The sequence below is a fragment of the Hydra vulgaris genome, chromosome 08 (genome assembly GCF_038396675.1).
Source record: "Hydra vulgaris chromosome 08, alternate assembly HydraT2T_AEP".
Classification (NCBI taxonomy): domain Eukaryota; kingdom Metazoa; phylum Cnidaria; class Hydrozoa; order Anthoathecata; family Hydridae; genus Hydra; species Hydra vulgaris.
The window spans coordinates 61,645,437-61,664,879 of NC_088927.1; the positions used below are offsets into that span (position 1 = coordinate 61,645,437).

The following is a 19,443-nucleotide window of genomic DNA, read 5'->3' on the forward strand; positions in this document are numbered from 1 at the left end:
CTTGTTTTGTTTCTTATTTCTTATTAAATTGAAATCGCGTTGAAACGCTGAAAATGGTGATGTTTTGACTTTTTTGGTTTTAATCCTAGAACCCGTGGCTGCCAGACCTACGTTATTTTATAAAAGCCAAAAAGTTTCCAGCGCATGCTGCCAATCCAAGTAGAAACGATGGTCAACTATGTACTTTAGGTCTTGGTGACACTTACTAAACCCAGACATTTAATTTTGGCAAACGCTTGCCAGACACCAATATTTTAACAACACAAAAAGTTAAAACGCTATTTATTAGCGGCTCTCATCTAATTCAAACGCTATTCAATTTTTTGTAATTATTTAGTTTCTTTTTAACTATTTAGCTTTTAAGTAATTATTGCTGCTTATAAATTTACTTTAGTTAGATTACTTTGTATTATCAGCACATAAAGTTAATTCAAAAAATACTAAGCAACTTGAACTTCACGTCTTAGAAATTTTTTGGTATGCTCATATAACCTAGGTACTCATATTACCTGAATCTACCCTACATTTAAAAAAATTTAAAGCGAGAACCTTAGGTAACTTATCTGACAATAATTGGCGTTTGATTGCATAAAAAAATACTGGTTTCTATTAGCATATTGCATTAGTTAGTTAACAGTTAGATAAAAATTAGAGATGCCACAAATAGCAATTTCGCCGAATACCGAATATTCGAAATGACTCCGCCAAATAGTCAAATATTCGGCCACCGAATATTTGGTAGCACTTACAAAATTTCACGGGTGATAGTTTCCAACCTGTATTAGTAAAGTGAATACCGTAATCACCTAAATCTTCCCAGTTCTTGCACTTTCTACCTGAACCTGATGCAACATTTTTTTGTTAACAGTAATATCTTTGTTCAACCAAGTTCGCTCGTGTTCTAAAAGTCTAGAGAAGGTTCTTGCATACTTCCGCAACTTTGATCGGAATTTACATTTAAATATTATTAGAGTTTTCTTTAGATTTATCATTTCTGGTTTTTCAATACTTTCATAGTATAGACCCTCCAGTATACAAAACTCACGTAGAAGAGCCTCGAGTAAGTTATCATGATTAATTCCTAACTCTTGAATTATAGGAACTAAATGTATTCTTTTCATGTTGAATGTAAGCAATGAACTATTGTTAGTTACTTTATACACAAGTTCAATGAACTATTGTTAGTTTTTTATACACAAGCATATATTGGTTTTTGAGGTTTGATAATTAGCACCATCTACATGAGCATGAGTTTTTTTACTAATAGGAACTAAATGTATAATTTGTGTAATGAATGAAAGCAATGAACTAATATTCGCTACTTTATACGGCAAGTTTTAATTAAAAACGAAAAAAAACACAAAAAAACCGAAGTATTTGAAAGGTCTTATTTTAATTGGGGCAAGTTTGGGCAAATGATTTTTATTTTTTCTGCTTTCATATATACCTATTAATGGGAAAATATTAAAACTACCATGGAATCTAGTGGAATCGTTTAGTTTTTAAACTAAACTCATAATTAAACTAATTTAAAAAAATCAATTTATGACACATTTTGAGATCTCAGTAATGAAAAACTAAAAACAAAATTTATTGTCAAAAATGTTGTTAGTAGTTACCAAACATCTTAAACATATGACTTCGGATTAAATTTTGAACTGTTTTTACCCATGTCAATCTTAAAAGAGTGACACAAAAGCTAGATTTTTTTGAACGAGTTTTCCGATAAATAAAATAAAATAAATAAGTCTCGGAAAAAGGCGTATAAATTGGTGAAATCTTGAAAATTGTTCACAAAAAAGTTAATTATTGACTTTTAGTGGTATTTAGTAACATTATAATTAAATTAATTAATTTCCAGCAATACTTTTTTTATGGGGGGTTTTTTGCCCCATAAAAAAAGTATTGCTGGAATTTGAATTCCCCAAAGGATCGTGTTTCAAAACCCACCACTCGGCAAGTTTTACGACATCGGTTAGGAATAAGGCGTGAACTTCCAATTAAATGCTCATCCGCGGTGCTATGTGATAAGACCGTAAGGACTTTTTGGGCATCTAAATAAAAAAAAACATCTTCAATGGCATCTTTTAATTAAAAAATCACCTATTTGGAAATATTATGAAATTTGCCGGGAAGACAATAAACTGGCAGTTTGTTTGGTGTGTAAAAGAAAGAACTCACGTTGTGGAGATGGAAGGAAAGCAAGTAAAAATATTACGTATATTATAACTAATTATGTTTCAACAAAACAAATTATTTACTATGGTACTTTTTTTACTCATAGTTTTTTGCTCAGTACTTTAATTAATCTAGGTTTGAGTACTCTTTTTTGTTTCCAGCAACAGCTCCTCTGAAAAACCACTAAAACAACCATTTTCAGCAGTATGCAAAGCTAGATGGAGCTCCCCGGAAAGAAGAAGCAAAAATGAGGGTTCTCTTATTTATACCGTCTCTAAGATACCATCAGTAACATGTATGTTAAAAAATAAATACTTATTTCTTAAAGAGTTAGCTGAAAGGAAATTGTGTTGGGATATTAATGATCTATAAGATATCATTACTTAATTGAAAAAATGGTAAAAACACAAAGAGCAAAACAAAAAATTATTTTAGAAGCTCTGAAAAAAAGTTTTGAATCGTTTAGTAGCACCGATAGTGGTTCATCTCCACTTCGGAAGAAAATAAATGTCAATGAAAATGATAAAACAATTGAGATACACAGCAGTTTTCTGGAAATGTTTTGAGGAAGTCGCTACAGAAAACACGCACTAAGATGAAGATGTCGAACAGAAAAGTTCAATGGCGAATGAAGTTGATTTACTCATGAAAACTGTTCGCCTAATTCGAAAAAGTCGTTGCTGTTGAACTTTTCTGCTCGCTTTTCTTTGGTATTGAACTTTGCTGTTAAACTTTTTTGTTCAACAGCAAAGTTCAACAGCAAAGTTCAATACCAAAGTTCAACAGCAAAGTTCACTTTTTTTGCGAAATTGTTTACTATCAACTAATGCCGAGAAAATTGTTTTTACTTATCATAATTTACCACTGATAGAACTCAAGTATTAAACTTAGTTTGAATAAAAAATTTTGGTGATTAATAAAATCTTACATATATAGTTTATTTATATTTTGATTATTCTGTTTATTGTATTAGTTATAGTAATATATAGTAGTATATTCTATTTCTGATTGGTTTTTGCAATGTTTCAGTATTCGTTATTTCGCCGAATAGTTTGCAATATTCGGCCGAGTACCGAATAGCGTAAAACGTTGCCGAATACACTGAATAGTTACCGAATGTTCGTGGCATCTCTAATAAAAATCGTGAAGAAAAAAAGGAATTTAAAAAGGGTTTTTAATTGCTATAATATTTTTTTAAAATAATTAAAAAACCATGAAAATAGTTGCGATGATCGTGAAGAATTTTTAATAATTTTTAGGGAATAAGACAAAATAATTTTTTAAACCAGCTGTTGTTTGATAAATCGACTGCCTGTCATACCAAAACCCTTAACTGATGTATGAACACTCAAATGCTGCAAACTCTATTTAAGGCGGCTCATATAGAAAAAAAATTCTTTAATAGAAGAAATTGTAATGGTTCATAAATATCTTATTGTATTTTTGATGATATATGAAACTCAAAACTTCATAAAAAAACTGTAAATTGCAAATTTCAACAAAATCAGAGGTAAAAGAGAGAAATTTGAAAAAATTCAAATTACTGTTTCTTGATCAATTTTGGTTGAAAATCAATAATACTTTGTTTAAAGCTTTTACATTATTATCATTCATTTCTACTGAAAGAATGAAAAAAAAAAATCAAAAACACGACACGATACTTAAAAATAAATTTATACATAAAAAACAGGTGTTATGTTATAAAAATCACTATTCAATTTTTAAATCTCGAGATATCATGTTTTGAAGTTGCAGAAAAAGAATAAAGAACAATGAAAAAACAAAAAAAAACAACAAAACAAAAAGAATAAAAGAATAAAACTGACTAAAAAAAGTTTAAGTCAGGTAATATTAGAATTTTATACAAACTGTATATAGTTTCTGAAAGAATAACAAATTTTGTATGGAAGGTATACTAAAAAAAAAAAATTTAAATTAAAAAAAAAAAAATTTAGTGTTTTTTTGTATATGAGCCAACTGAAGTAAGTCTCTTTATGTCCTTATTGTATATATTGTATGTCTCTTTAAATATATTTGAATTACTAAAGTTAATAATATAAAATAACTAGCATGAGTTACCCGGCGTTGCCCGGGCCAATATTTAAACTGGCTTACCTGATATCTGTACACAAAAATGGGCCCAAAAAATGGTCCCCTCTGATCCCGGGGTCAGGGGGGCCCATTTTTAGGCCCCCTTGACCCCGGGGGTTGGGGTACGGGGTCAAAACCCAGCTAAGAACCTTCTCCTCCTCGAGGACTACCCCCATGCCAAATTTCATCGAGATCGGTTGGGCGGTTTGGATTTCTATACAGAACAAACAAACAAACACACACACACACATTGCCCTTTATATATATAGAAGAGAAGACAAACAAACAAACACACACAAACACACATTGCCCTTTATATATATAGCTGGAGTTACCCGGCGTTGCCCGGGCCAATATTTAAACTGGCTTACCTGATATCTGTACACAAAAATGGGCCCAAAAATGGGCCTAAAAAATCGGCCCAAAAAATGGTCCCCCCTGACCCCGGGGTCAGGGGGGACCATTTTGGGGCCCCCTTGACCCCAGGGATCGGGGTACGGGGTCAAAACCCAGCTAAGAACCTTCTCCCCCTCGAGGACTACCCCCATGCCAAATTTCATCGAGATCGGTCCGGCGGTTTGGATTTCTATAGAGAACAAACAAACAAACAAACACACACACACACACATTGCCTTTTATATATATAGAAGATTAATAAAGTATGCGCTTAAAATATTATTAGTTAATTTATATTAATATCCTTGTATTAAGGCAAATGTTTTATTGTTTCAAAATTAATTGATATTTTTTCAATGCTTCGTCAGTTTGAGATTTGTTTTTATTTGTTTCAAAACATTCAACGCTTGTTTGTAGTTCTTTTAATATCCAGATTTTGTAATATTATTCAAATCTATTCTTGCGTCTGTTTATTTTATTCCATTTTTTGATATTTTATTTAGAGAAGTACTTGAAGTCTTTTTCAAAGGAAATAGACTTCAAATGTAACTTTATAAGCATCAGGATCGGTAACTGATTTAGTTCAAGTATTTATAAAAAAAAAGCACATAACTTAATACAGAGGAATAGAATTAAATTTTATTGTTTCCTGTGGCATCCGATACACTCATTTATTTAAAATTCTTAAGTAACAACTATGTGCTTTGAACAAATGCAAATAACAAAAGAGTTGTTTTAAACCAGAAAAACCTACATTAGTGCAACTTGGCGAAAGATATTTATATACCAAACATCGCGTCTTGCTAAGTACCTCGGTGAGACGCAATGTTTCTTTTTATATACAATCAGCCCCGTACGGCACGGCCTACTTAGTCCGAAGCCGCTGTTTTATTTAGTACGAAGAACACTATTTCAAAAAAATACTTAATGAGAAACTATTCACTTTATTGAAACACAGTAAAAAAAGTTATTCTCATAGTAGAAATACGTTGGTGAAGTCTCGAGCTTATTTTAAGCACCTATTTATAATATTTTGTCATATTTAAACTCAAAAAAAATTTTTTATTAAATTTTTTTTTTTTAATTTTTGCTACCTGCTTGTCTCTGGTCTGCTGTGCATTGTATTCATTTGTAAAATCATCCACCCCGCAGAAGCGAGATCTTGTCTATTCATAACTGATCCCTGAAATCGAGGATCTAGATCAGCTGGGGTGAAAATTCTTCATATGAACACAAGCTAAAAATTAGACCAGTTAAACTAGACAAGGCATTTTTTAGTTTAATTTTTTCGACCATGTATGTAAACAAAATCTTAAATTTGTCTAATGTTTTAAGAAGAAAGTTTTTCGTCGTAAGTTGATTATAAGTTGAATACAATAATTATTTTGTAAAATAGGTAATACTATCAAGGTTTTAGTATATATAAAGTAAGAAATGAAAGTTATTAGACTATTTGTAAAACCAAACTGACTTTTAATTAATTTTTAATTTTTACTAATTTTTAAAGAAACGCTACCATTCAAATCCGCATATAAAAGGTCAATTTAACAAAGCTAAAAATTGCAATAAAAGATCTCAGCAAATTCCGAGCTTTGATATCTTACATCTTTTTATCTCTGACATCTTTTTGCCGCTACTTGCATTTTAAATCCAGCTTCATAAAAGTTCCGACCTGTTTTATCTATGCACTGTCTTCAAGTTTATAGTTTGTTAGTTAATGATGCTTGAAAATGTACTTAATATTTTTTGCAATGATATCGCGAATGGTGGACACTTTTTAATAACAACTTAAAAGAACTTTTTAAATTTGAAGTGGTTGTTTTTACTTAAAAATTTGGTATAAATGTCTCGACTTCAACGCGAGTATATAAGGTAGTTTAAAAATATCTTTAATTTTTATACAAAAATGATTTTTTTACATAACTCTTTGTGATTGTCCAAGCCCCAACGTCTTACATCATTTTTACTAAATTTTGCTCCTCCTTTATATTCTTCAGGGTTCTGGCAGACACAGAAACTTTTTGGTTTAACCATGGATCTCTAGTGGTTGTGATCTCATGGTTGAACCATGGATCTCTAGTGGTTGTGATCTCATGATTGAACCAGTGATCTCATGGTTGAACCATGGATCTCTAGTGGTTGTGATCTCATGATTGAACCAGTGATCTCATGGTTGAACCATGGATCTCTAGTGGTTGTGATCTCATGATTGAACCAGTGATCTCATGGTTAAGCCATGGATCTCTAGTGGTTGTGATCTCATGATTGAACCAGTGATCTCATGGTTAAGCCATGGATCTCTAGTTTCTGAGGCAAACGCGCTAACCACTGCGTTAAGGCTGTTTTTTTTATTGCATTTGTTCATTTACTATATTAAATAATAGTAACACTCTTCTTTATTATTTCAATTTTCTTTATTATTTCTTCTAAAATTATCATTTACTACTGACCTTTCATGGAAACCATAAAATAATGAACCATACCATCTATTGCAAAGTGACCGCCTGGTTAGAATAATCTTTTTCTTTATCGCACTTGCCATTTTTCTACTCTTAATTACATTCTGTATCTCAACGAGTCTCTTACTTGCCTTGTATCGAGTACTATTTTGTCATATTTGGACTAGTTCTCCTAATGAGGCTACTCTCTTTTAGACAAAGTCCAAAGTTTGGTTGTAAACATTGGACATCAACAACCTAAGTTTAGTTTTAATTTAAACTGTTTTATTTTTATTTAATAATACTTTTCTAAATTAATTTTTTTTTAAAGTTGATATTGTGGTAATAATAAAACAATAATAATAAATATTTTGTTTAACGTACTCATTTTAACAACTTGTTCCATCTTAAGATGGTTTCACAGGAAATAAAAGGTGTAAAATCATTGAAAAAAAAAAAAAAAAGTGATTTAGCTGGTATAGTATAAATTAACTTCCTGAATAACGCCCATAACAACGGAATAACTACTGTTTTAGTAGGCTATTTTTTCTACATTTACGAAAGATTTAGTTTAGAAGCTAACTATGTAGAATTATTAAAAAGAAATATGTTTTACTTATAAAAATAGCACCATTTCTAGTTCATTTAATTACTTACTTCGTATGCTAATTAAATGTTGACAAAAAATGTTTATGCATTTTTCTTGTAAGTTTACATAATAAATATATAATTGGTAATTATAAGAATACTGCAAGAAACAAAAAAAGAAAATTTAGTGAAAACAGACACACAAAAAGTATTACACAAGCATCAAGTATTATTTTTAACTTGCCTGAAAGTGTTTCATGTATCAGTGCTAAAAAGTTAGAGTTTGATGTTCAAGATGGTAATAATTGCAATGCTGACAATTATTTTGTTCTTTTTACTCTCTCGCACTTATTTGATTTGGTTAGTACATATCCTGAGTGTAAAAGCAATCTCACTGATGGTCATTCAAGCAGGATGGATTTCTTCCATACACTTATTTTGAGATGTACCAATGCTCAATGTTATTTTTACATACAGTAATTTCACACTTCACCCAAGATTAAAAATAGTAAAAAAAGCAGAAAAAAAGTTTGATGCTAACTTGAAAATGGTAGTTAGACTCCTTGAAAACGGAAATGGACACCTACTAATGTTTAATTTTTCACGAATTATGAACTTATTTAACTGTAAATGGTTTTGAAAATATCTCATTGATTTATTCATTGGCCTATTGGTCCAGGAAGCTGGCGCAAATGAAAAAAAAAGTAAAAATGCAGATGCTAATAAAAACTATTTTCCTAAAGTAAACTTGCCTAAATGGACTTATGAAATAATCAAGAAAGATTTTGATGATTCGAGTAATGATGATCTTTTGACAAAACGTCTTTATGGGCAAACCCAAAATTGTAACGAAAGACTAAATAATATCATTTGGTTCCGATGTCACAAAAATGTTTATATAAAGCCAGATGTTTTTGAAATGGTAGTAAACTCTGCAGTTAACTCTTTTAATGAAGGTTTATCCGGTGTTTATTGAGTATTTAAATATTTAAATCTTGAGTTAGGAATAAATATAACCACCTGTTCAGTAAAAAAAGACAAAAGACGGTTGTACAATATAATAAAAAAGGGACAGTAGAAAACAAGAAGAAAAGAGTGATGAGGAATTAGAAAAGGTTGGATTGATAAAGAACAAGAACAGTTATCAAAAAAAAAAAAAAAAAAAAAAAATTTTAAAAAGTTTTTAGAATATTTTATAGTTATTTGCTTAGTATCTAAAAAAAAAGATTTAATCATAGTTTATTCAAAACATAACTCAATATTAAAAATTGCTTCGACCTCCAAATTTTCACACATTGTTAAATATATATATATATATATACATGTAAAGTATGACTAGAATCTTCACGATTTATAAATTATTTATTGAGTTTTAAATGTTTTTTGAATATTTTATAGGGCTTTAAAATTTTTTTTTTTTGTACAATCCTAGAACATTCTATTTGCTGCATCAGAAAATAATAATATAAAATATTGAGCTGATTAGGCATTGCAATCATGTTTTGAAAAATAAAGAAAATCGAGCTTTTTTGTGTTTTTTGAACCCTAAATCGTTTTTTTAAACCATAAATCTTTTTAAAAATATTTAAACCTTAATTTTTTAAATTTTGTTCAAATTTATAAAACTGATTTTAGAAAATAAAATTAAGTTATTTTACTAAAATAAATTTATTTCCTGCAACATTGGGTAGTAGTGAAAATACAGTATTTTTCCGCGATGTTTCTGTGCAAATGACGAAAATATCTGGATACTATTTTTTTTAAATTTAACTTTTAAACACATTTTATATTCTGTGTTTAGTCAGAAGAGCCAACTTGGGGTACAAAGTGAGTCACTACTAAAGGTCAAAGTGAGTTTACTACTAAAATAATAAACTTTAATATTCTTTAAAGTAAAAAACTGTATATATAGAAACAGTTGAAAAAAATTAAATATAATACATATGGTTGTCAACATCATGTAAATTTTAGTGTTACCTTAAAAAATTTAAACATAACATCAAAAATTGTTATAAACAAATAGTATAAGATCATTTTATGGCAGTACGTAAATTAACGACATTACGTAATTAAGCAACATTAACGAGCCAAGCAAAATAACAATAAACAGACGGAAATGAAAAAAAAATTACAAAACAATCGCTTTGTACGATCCGCAAAGCCCACCAAGTTGCAGAGAATTAAAAGTGACGTTAAATTTCTTTTTTCCAACCACCTATGTTAAAAAAACAAACAAACATAAAACTTGTAGGCTCAATGAAAATAATAAAAAAAAAAAGATTCTGCAAACTATTTGCGTGTTATTGGCGACAAAAAAAAAAACAAAAAACCTCAGGAGTAATCTGAAATCGGAAATCAATTTTTTCATTTGCAGGGCAATCACTAAAAAAAGAAAAAGAAGTTCACCATAACAAAAACACATATTAGAATTCTAATGTTCAAAAAAATAAAATAAATTCTGATAAATGTTGAAAGTTGCTTCGTAACTTACGGTAGCTTTACAGAGAATCCTTTCTTAACAATGGTGCCATCTAAAATTAACTTGCATCGAGTAAGGTTCCTACCAATAATGTTGTTAAATGGAATCACTACTTCGTAAGTCTGTCCTACGTAAAGTTCTTCTGGAAGACCAGTAATCACGAGGTCAGGTTTGGTGATGACAAAAGTTACCTCTTCCGTTATAATATACTTTTTTTCTTTTACAGTGACATCAGCTTGGACAAGAAATACAAGAGAAGCATCATCAACAACACATTTCAGGTAATCGGCAGCCGGTACTTTGATTCTTATAACTTTTTCTAAAATAATTTTTAAACATTAACTAAAATAAATTTAACTTCTTAAAAATGAAAGTCAAGCAAAAAAAAATTTATAACAACTCTATTCTCAAAAACTGACCATCTTTTTTCCTGACAACAACTTTTGGAATGTTCTGATTTGACAAGGCTCTGATCACTGAACCATTGTAGCGCTTAATAGTTCCCGCTAGTAATATAGGTATCTCAATTTCTTGGTTCATTGTATTTTTAATGCGCACAGTCAAAACAATATCATCACCCATTTCGAATTTTTCTTTATTTCCCAACACGCTCAAAAAGACTTTGGCTAACAAAGTTAAAAAAAAAGTATAATAAAAAAATAATTAACATACATAAAAAACATTATGATCTTTAGCTAACGCTATTTAAATATTTGAACTAATAAAGATTAAACAAAAAAAAATTAAAAAAAATTAAGTAAATACCATTTCGTGAGCTGTATATTTTTTGAGCGTATTCATGGCCCGAACTTTGTAGAGCATTTTTGAGAGCAGCTATCTCATGTATACTTCCTTCCACATATTTGTAATCATTAATAACAGAATCATCTTGCTCATCTATTCCAACTGCTTTTGTACTCATTCGTTTACCTTTATGATATATATATATATATATATATATATATATATATATATATATATATATATATATATATATATATATATATATAAACACACACAGAGCCGTGGCTAGGCTTCTCCACACCTCTTAATAGGGAAGGACCAAGCGAATTTCAAGGGACCCTTTTGCAATTTTATGGGTCTTTTTGAAAATTTAAAGAGCCTTTTTTAGTAATACATAATAAAAATATTTTTTAATTTTAGAGACCTATTGTAGGTATGGAGAGGACGGGGAAAGACTTAAACACTCTAGCCGCAGTCATGTATATATATAAATGAAGACCACATGGGAAAAACTGCAATATTATACTAATAAGAAAAAACCCTGTCTGATGGAATAAAGAAGCATAGTCCATTGTTTACCTTGAAAGTAAAAGCAAAATCACTCAATTCATACAAAATTTCACATCACGTGATTCAAAAATCCAATAAAATGCAACGCTTATTACAAAAGCCATTTTAGATGTCGGAATTCGGTAAGCGCGTCAATCTCACTAATTAACCGAAAAAAAAGAAATATAATTGGAAGATTAAAAGTAAAACTAAAAAAACGGAAACTTTCAAATCACACAACCTAACTAGACTACAAATGCACAAAATTAAAGTGTTTTGAAAATTTAACAGTAAATGATAAGAAAATGATAAAATGTTTATTGGCAAAGTTTAATGTCTAAATACTTGCAAAATTCATATTTAGCTGAGCTTATAACAATGTGCGATGTCGCAAGAAAGCGACCAAGAAAAAAAAAACAATAAATAATAACAACTACAAAGGTTTTTGTAAATGCAAAAGTATTTACGAGTGTGCTTCAATGTTTTTCTTTTAATCTTTGGTATTAAAAAAAGCAGTGCAGAGACAATAAAATGGAGCCTGTCAATAACAGCTAAGTCAGCAAAATTTTAAATATGAACACAATTTTTCAAATTAGTAGGACCTAGACTAAATTTATTCTGTTAAATTAGGTTTAACATAATGTTTAGAATTGTACTATCTTCAGAGATAGGTCATTAAGTGGCTGTCCATTAATTATGTCAAGAATTTTTTTGGAATTTTTACCTACCCCCTTCTTCTTTTTTCCCTTACCTACTTCTTGTCAACAACTTATCAAATTTCTAGAGACTCCTTTATAAAATTATGTCAACATTTAATAATGAACAACCCCGAATGAATTAATTGTGATGATAGTGTTAAACATTTTATAGTTTATGCACAGTGCAGAGTAAAAACCCACGATTGCGCTAATCCTCATCACTTTGACTTCAGACCTAATCCAATTTCACAGTGAAAGCCAATTATTTTAAATAGAGACTAGTATAACAAAAAATGCATTTAACAAGTTGTATTCACTAGGGGTTGGCAACCTTTCGAGATGGAAAAATCAAAAATTATAATTTACAAAAATTTACAATTTTTAAAAAGCTTCCAACATCTTTATTTCAATATTATAATAATATTTGTGCATAAAGCAGCTAAAGGCTTACGAGCTGCTAAAGAGCAGCATAAGGCTTACGAGCTGCAAATTGCTGACCCCTGGTATAAACTTTTAAATAATATAATGTAGACTATGTACTTGCATAAATATTTTTTGTTCGCACAGCATACTAACTAACAACAACTTTGAAAAAATAACAGTGTTGCAAATAAACATCTTGTGTGTGCTTATTTAGTTCTGTATGTGTGGGGTCTTTTTAAAGCACAACAAAATTTTTAAAAAACAGGAATATGAATAACTTTATTAAAATATTGAGGGATAAACAAGCATGTAACTCAGGGCAGCAAATGCTGCCTATTTTTCCTTTTTTAAAGCAATTAAATTTATTTAAAAAAATAAAATTGTCGACATCAACTTGTCTTGACCTCCCCCCCCCCTCCCTCCACCTTACCAACAATTGTCAAAAATTTTCGGACCCCCTCCTCCCCTATTTTGCTGATGTAATTAATGAACAGCCCCTAAAGGTATTTATAGGAGTCGTAGGTAAAAAAAGATTTAATTAATGTTAATAAAACAATTAGCGCAGACCTTAGAAGTATACGAAAAACTAACATATTTATTTTTAATTTAATTTTAATATCTTTTCACCAAAAGATCAAGAAGAAAATCACAACAAGAGACCTAATAGACTTGATGAAAATCTTGCAAAAAGAATACAAGATCACATTTCTGCCTTCAGAGGAAAAGAACCTTACTTTTTAATGACCTTTATCCAGATTTCTTATGAAACATACAGAAAAATTTTAGCAATAATTTTAATATTTTGTTTGGATACCTAAGAATAGACACCTGTTCAAAATGTGATGAAATAATAATAAGCATTGAGAAAGCTTTTAAAGAACTTACCAATAATCCTGACAATGAATATCTTAAGCAGGCTCTCCAAAAACTCCAATTAGAAAAAGATGTTCATCAAATAAAGACAGAATTCTTTTATAAAAGAAAACCAGAAGCTCAACTCAAGGCAACCAAAGAAAAAAATTTTGAAGGCATTACCATTGATTTTAGTAAAAATTTGAACCTGCCAAACATAACTACAAATGACTTTTATTACAGAAGAAAAAAAACTTTTTTATTTTTTAATATCCACTTGCTCTCAAGCAATGAGGTTTTCTCAAGCAATAAGAAATTTTGTGATTTATGTGCAGGGCAAAATAAAAAATACACAATCTTTATCACATTCATATCTTGAATGTGATAAAGACACAGGTCTTGTTAATTGCAAGGATACCTTCAGACAGGTATGAAATATTCAGGGCTGCTAGAAAAAAGACGATCTCCTACAATGAAATTGAGTTAACACAAGATATGGTAAAAAATATGACATCAGTTAAAATCTGTGCATAAAACTGGATAATCTATGCCTATGAGACCTCTTAAAGAAGTTATATTCTCAAGCAAATCACCTGGAGTAATGAGCCAAAGAGACTCGTGGAATGGGCTTATCCTTAAAGCTGTTAGTATTGCCGAGCCTATATCAAAAAATTATAGTTCCGTAGCCAAATACAAAGATTTTCAGGTCCTCAAAAAATTTACTTTATCAGCTGAATTTTATGACTGTTTGGAACACAATGAAACTAATGATGATCTACTAGATGAACTATAAGATAGTTAAACAAAATATAAGAATTGCTTTCTTTAAATAAATTTTCTTGATTCAAACCTTGATCACATATAATACAAAAGGTTTTTGTTAGTTTTTGATTTGCTTTTGCTTTTTCTTTTTATATTTTTGATGCTTTGGTTAGGTATTTTTGTTGTTTTATTTATTCTTTGATTTTGTGCATGCCACTGACTCTATCCAGCTATGATAGGTATTTGTTAGTTAGAGTAATATAGGCTTGCTATTTATTAATTGGATAAAGCTGGTAAAGTAGTTGGGTAAAGCCATAGTTAGTTAGGGTAAAGTAGGTTTGCAATTGTTCTGTCCACATAATCCCTTAGTAAGCCCTGGCAAAAAAAGCTGATGTCATGTCATCAGCCAAATGATTAACTTATTCCAAAATATACTTTAACATCTAATTATAACTTAGTTATTATATACTATTAATAACTTAATTTAATATGTCTTAAGTAGATTTTAAATCATTTACACTGGAAAAAAGGTATAGTCCAAAACAATTGAAAAATCCATTCTTAACAAAGTATTCTTGTAACTTTATTAATATAAAAGGTTAAAACAATAGCTTTATATAATTAGATTGTATATTGAACACTCTCTAAATAAAAATAATGGAAACAACACTACATCTCATAATTACTATTATATATGGTTTTAAACTTTTAAATTTAATTATCTCTAAACTAAAAAAGTGTGACAGCCATTTTTTCCCATGTGGTCATATATATTTAACAGTTATTTAAAAGTTATAAAAACATTTTTTAAAGAAATTAAGATTTCAATGCCTTAAAATTTTTTTTAAACTAAAAATAAAAAATATGTATTTTTACAAACTTTTTTGATTATTTATTTACTCCACATTTTTTATAAAGTAATGAATTTTTTTTTAATTCTAACATAATTTTGCTTCTTTAAAGACCCAACATGATACAATTTGAATAATTTACTTAATAATATTAGGGACCCGTCTGATATTAAAGGTCTTTAGTGAAACCTTTTTGAAATTGCTGATTTATACGCGCTATAATATATATATATATATATATATATATATATATATATATATATATATAAATATATATATATATATATATATATATATACAAACACACACATATATATACACACACACATATATATATGTATATATATATACATATACATATATATATATATATATATATATATAAATATATAAATATATATATACACAACTATAAATGCATGTTTAGATAAAATCTCTGATGTCACACTAAAACAGGTACTATAGGATTTAGAACACACATTGACTATATATCATATAACGGCAGCAATCTTTTCTTTCATTATTTGTTGTTTTTTATGCAGACCTAAAGAAAGTAGTGCATAATAGTCAAATATGTTACTTACCAACTGCATCTGTTTGGTAAATAATAACATCATATGAGTCTTCTTCATTTTTTTTCCATTTCACTGAGTTAGCATTTACCTCAGAAAAAACAAAAGGTACATCATACTTGATGTCCATAATTCCTTCTTTGATAGCAACTAAAGGTGCTGGACCTGTCTGGTTAATACCTAAGAAAAAATTAAAAAAAGAAAAAAAATAACAATTGAGATAATATAGGAGTGATGAATTTTACTTTTATGTTAACCAAAATCTGTTTTACTTATATTAAAGAAATTGTTTAAGTGAAAGTGTACTAACTTTTTGCCTTAGTTTATAATTTTTATGTCGGTATAAAAATAACTATTTCAAAATATGTTACAAAAACCAAGCTGAAAAAGTTGATCAAAAAAGAAAACAAAGTTATTAATGAAAAAGAGCTTATTCTTTACAACCTCAAAGTAAAAGGTTATTTTTTACAACATCAGATTAATAGCTTATTATTCACAACATATATTAATACCTCTGAAAGTTTTGGTAGAAGGATCATTTTTTTTGAAAAAAATCAGAGACTAAAATATCATAAAATGTTTTGATTCCAATATGTTACATGACAATAAAGAGTTTTTGATTGGTGTTTATAGTTAAAAAACATATTGTTTTAGAAAATAAATTATCTGCAAATAATTATAATAATATTACTTTCTAGCATACTCAAATAAATTAGAATTTTTTTTTCCAGTTTTATTTTATTTGAGCTGGGTTTGCAAAACAGTATCTAATAGAGAATTTTACATCTGCTGCAAATAAAAATGATAACAAACTCATCAATGAGAATGTTTTATAATTTAATATGTAACAGTGAAAGTTTACAATAAAGAATTCAATAACATTTATAAAAAGTTTAATTTTTATCACACATAATTTGGCAAAGAAATTTGAAAGGATCTTAAACTTTAAGTCATCTCATAAAACTTTAAGTCACCTCATAAAACTTTAAGTCATCTCATAAAACTTTAAGTCATCTCATAAAACTTTAAGTCATCTCATAAAACTTTAAGTCATCTCATAAAACTTTAAGTCATCTCATAAAACTTTAAGTCATCTCATAAAACTTTAAGTCATCTCATAAAACTTTAAGTCATCTCATAAAACTTTAAGTAATAAAAATAATTTGAAGAATTATGAAAAATGTTATTTTAAAATGCAATCAACCATTAATTATGAAAAAAGTGATTTATGTGAACTATTCACTTTACTTCCAACACCTATTTAAACAAAACTACATACCACTTCTACCTCTGCCTGGTGATACAATCTTTGCAGTCAATCTTATTTTTGTTTTTGATGCAACAACACAAGAAGGAATCTACATTAGATAAACACTGTTTATTCTACAACTAAAACACAGTGCCATGTTATAGTAATCGATCAGTTGTAAGGTGGGACTGCACAGGATTAGAAACTCATATTGTATCTTTAATTGATCAACTAGCATTTTTGTAATCTGATTTCCATATTTGTGACAAAAAGTCACACAAAAATTATTCATAAAATTTTGAGTGCCATGACTGACCATATTGCCAATAATCATTCAGCTGATGTGCTAATAAATGGCAAGCTCTAGCAAGTTTGCATTAAATATAATTGAAAGACATCCCTTTTTTTCTTAGATTATTTTATTTATATATAAAAACATAAACTTTTGAAAAATATACACCCCATCCTATTCAGACATGTCACCAAAAGTGAATTAATGCTTTCTTCAGCACTATTAAGCACCAATTTAAAAAACAAAATAATTGTGATTACATAAGTCAATTTTGATAATTAAAATCATTCACCCACTCTAGGCATCATTTTATCATCTCCTGCTATTTATCAAATATTTCTTACTTTTCTTAGCTATCAATTAATATCAACTTTATGTAAAGTTGATTTTATGGATGATACAAGTTGTATCATCCATAAAGTTGTATCATACAACAGATATAAGTTGATTACAAAACAGCCAAAACTTTATTCAGGATTCACTTGAAAAAATATTTTGCATAAAAAACTTATAGCTGTCTAAAACAAAAAATAAAAAGATTAACTTTTTTTAGCTATTAAAAACTTTTAATGACATCTTTGAATTTAATACCACACAAACTCATTTTTTTTTTGCCACATATGTAGATATATTGATTCTTTATATTTTTCATATTTAAATGAAAATGAAAAGTCAAACCTCCATTAACTTCTTGAGGAGTTGCATCAATAGCCTGCCATCCATCAAACTTTGAATCAAACAAATCAAGTCGTTTCATCCACACTTCATTCCATACATGAAAATTCCTTGAAATAAATAAATTTACAAACATAAATAAAAGCTTTCTTAATAAAAAATCAATATTAAATGTACTTGAAAAGCCAAAAAAAAAAAATTTAAAACCTAAAACAATATAATTGTACTCCTACAGGTTAAACCATTAATATAGATTTAATTAGTATGCAAATAACTATGTGTGTGTATGTATATATGTGTGTGTGTGTGTGTGTGTGTGTGTGTGTGTGTGTGTGTGTGTGTGTGTGTGTGTGTGTGTGTGTGTGTGTGTAAAGTGTATAATTTGTTAATGCAATGTAATGTATATGTTAATGTAGTGTAATAAAAACATTGTTTTATTATTACATTTGTTTTCTTCTTTTCTTACCAAATTGTTTCTCCTGATTCTTTTGCTCCTTTTTCATCATAATAAATTTCATGAAAACAATCTCCATTTGATTCATGGGCAGACAAATAGTTCGTCACTGGACGACAAGGAATTCCAAGAGTACGCAAGACTAAACAAATAGTTAAAACATGGCTTAACAACAAAATATTTTACTGCATTACAACTTTTAAAGTAATTAATTTAAAAAAAAAAAAATAACAGTACAAAATCAAAAAAAAAAAAAATAAAAGTATTTTTATTCTTATTAAATAAAAAATAAAAAAAATATTAAAAATAAACATTATTTTGAAGAAATTACAAATTAGTCTCACAACTTACTTGTTGTAACTAATCCACTAAATACCCAACATTGACCATACTTCACAGTTATGCCTCTTTTATAATATTTTCTTAAAATAGCAGGTGAACCATTCCAATGTGATGGAGCAGTGCCATCTTCATAATTACCAGACCAGTTTCCAACCAAAATACCATCTTCATCATTACTGCTTACCTAAATATTAAGTGATATTTGAAAAATTAAACAAAATAATTTGACTTTGAATAGTAGCTTTTGGATAATGTAAAATATAAGGGAAAAAATTATTTGGATTTTTTTAGTGTCTTTGTTTGTAGCCTTAAATCACCATATTGATATGAACTTTATTATACCATATTTGTGCATTTTTAGGCTTTTTTTATTGTTTTTATTATTAGTAATTGTTATGTAGTTATTAGTAACTAGCTATTAGTAATTTTTGTTGTAAAATTTTTAAATTTTATTTTGAATTGTGATAAAATGTTGCCATTGGATGATAAAAGGAAAATAGAAAAGTAATCAAGTTTTTGTTTTGTCTACTTTTCTGCTGTGGAACTTATATTGTGCATTTTTAGGCTTTTTATCAGTTTTTAATTACTAATTTGATCATAAGTTTTTAAACAAAATATGACTGGATTTATAAACCACTTTCATATTATTCATTGAGAGAACAAGTAATTATAAAGTGGTTTCTAACTATTTTTTTAATTATGTTGCATTTTTTTGTAGTGATTTTAACCAGCACTTTTTAAAATTATTACTAATATTATTTATTTATTATTTACTATTTACCAGTATATAAAGATTATTATACTATTAAT

The 19,443-nt window shown here is 28.4% G+C and overlaps 1 protein-coding gene across 8 annotated transcripts in view; it reads right to left on the reverse strand.

Moving 5' to 3' along the window:
- Positions 1-9,559: 9,559 nt before the first annotated feature.
- The window catches only part of LOC100205231 (hemocyte protein-glutamine gamma-glutamyltransferase), a 30,964-nt gene continuing 21,080 nt past the window's right edge, over positions 9,560-19,443 (reverse strand). For all 8 annotated transcript variants that reach the window (XM_065804096.1, XM_065804099.1, XM_065804101.1 and 5 more), the window contains 9 exons: positions 18,643-18,817; positions 18,304-18,433; positions 17,841-17,947; positions 15,634-15,801; positions 10,936-11,100; positions 10,590-10,796; positions 10,183-10,489; positions 10,022-10,073; positions 9,560-9,906 (listed from right to left, as the gene is read on the reverse strand). In XM_065804096.1, coding sequence (XP_065660168.1) covers positions 9,820-9,906; positions 10,022-10,073; positions 10,183-10,489; positions 10,590-10,796; positions 10,936-11,100; positions 15,634-15,801; positions 17,841-17,947; positions 18,304-18,433; positions 18,643-18,817 — 1,398 coding nt within the window. In that variant the 3' untranslated portion in view covers positions 9,560-9,819. The remainder of the gene's footprint in view (positions 9,907-10,021; positions 10,074-10,182; positions 10,490-10,589; positions 10,797-10,935; positions 11,101-15,633; positions 15,802-17,840; positions 17,948-18,303; positions 18,434-18,642; positions 18,818-19,443) is intronic.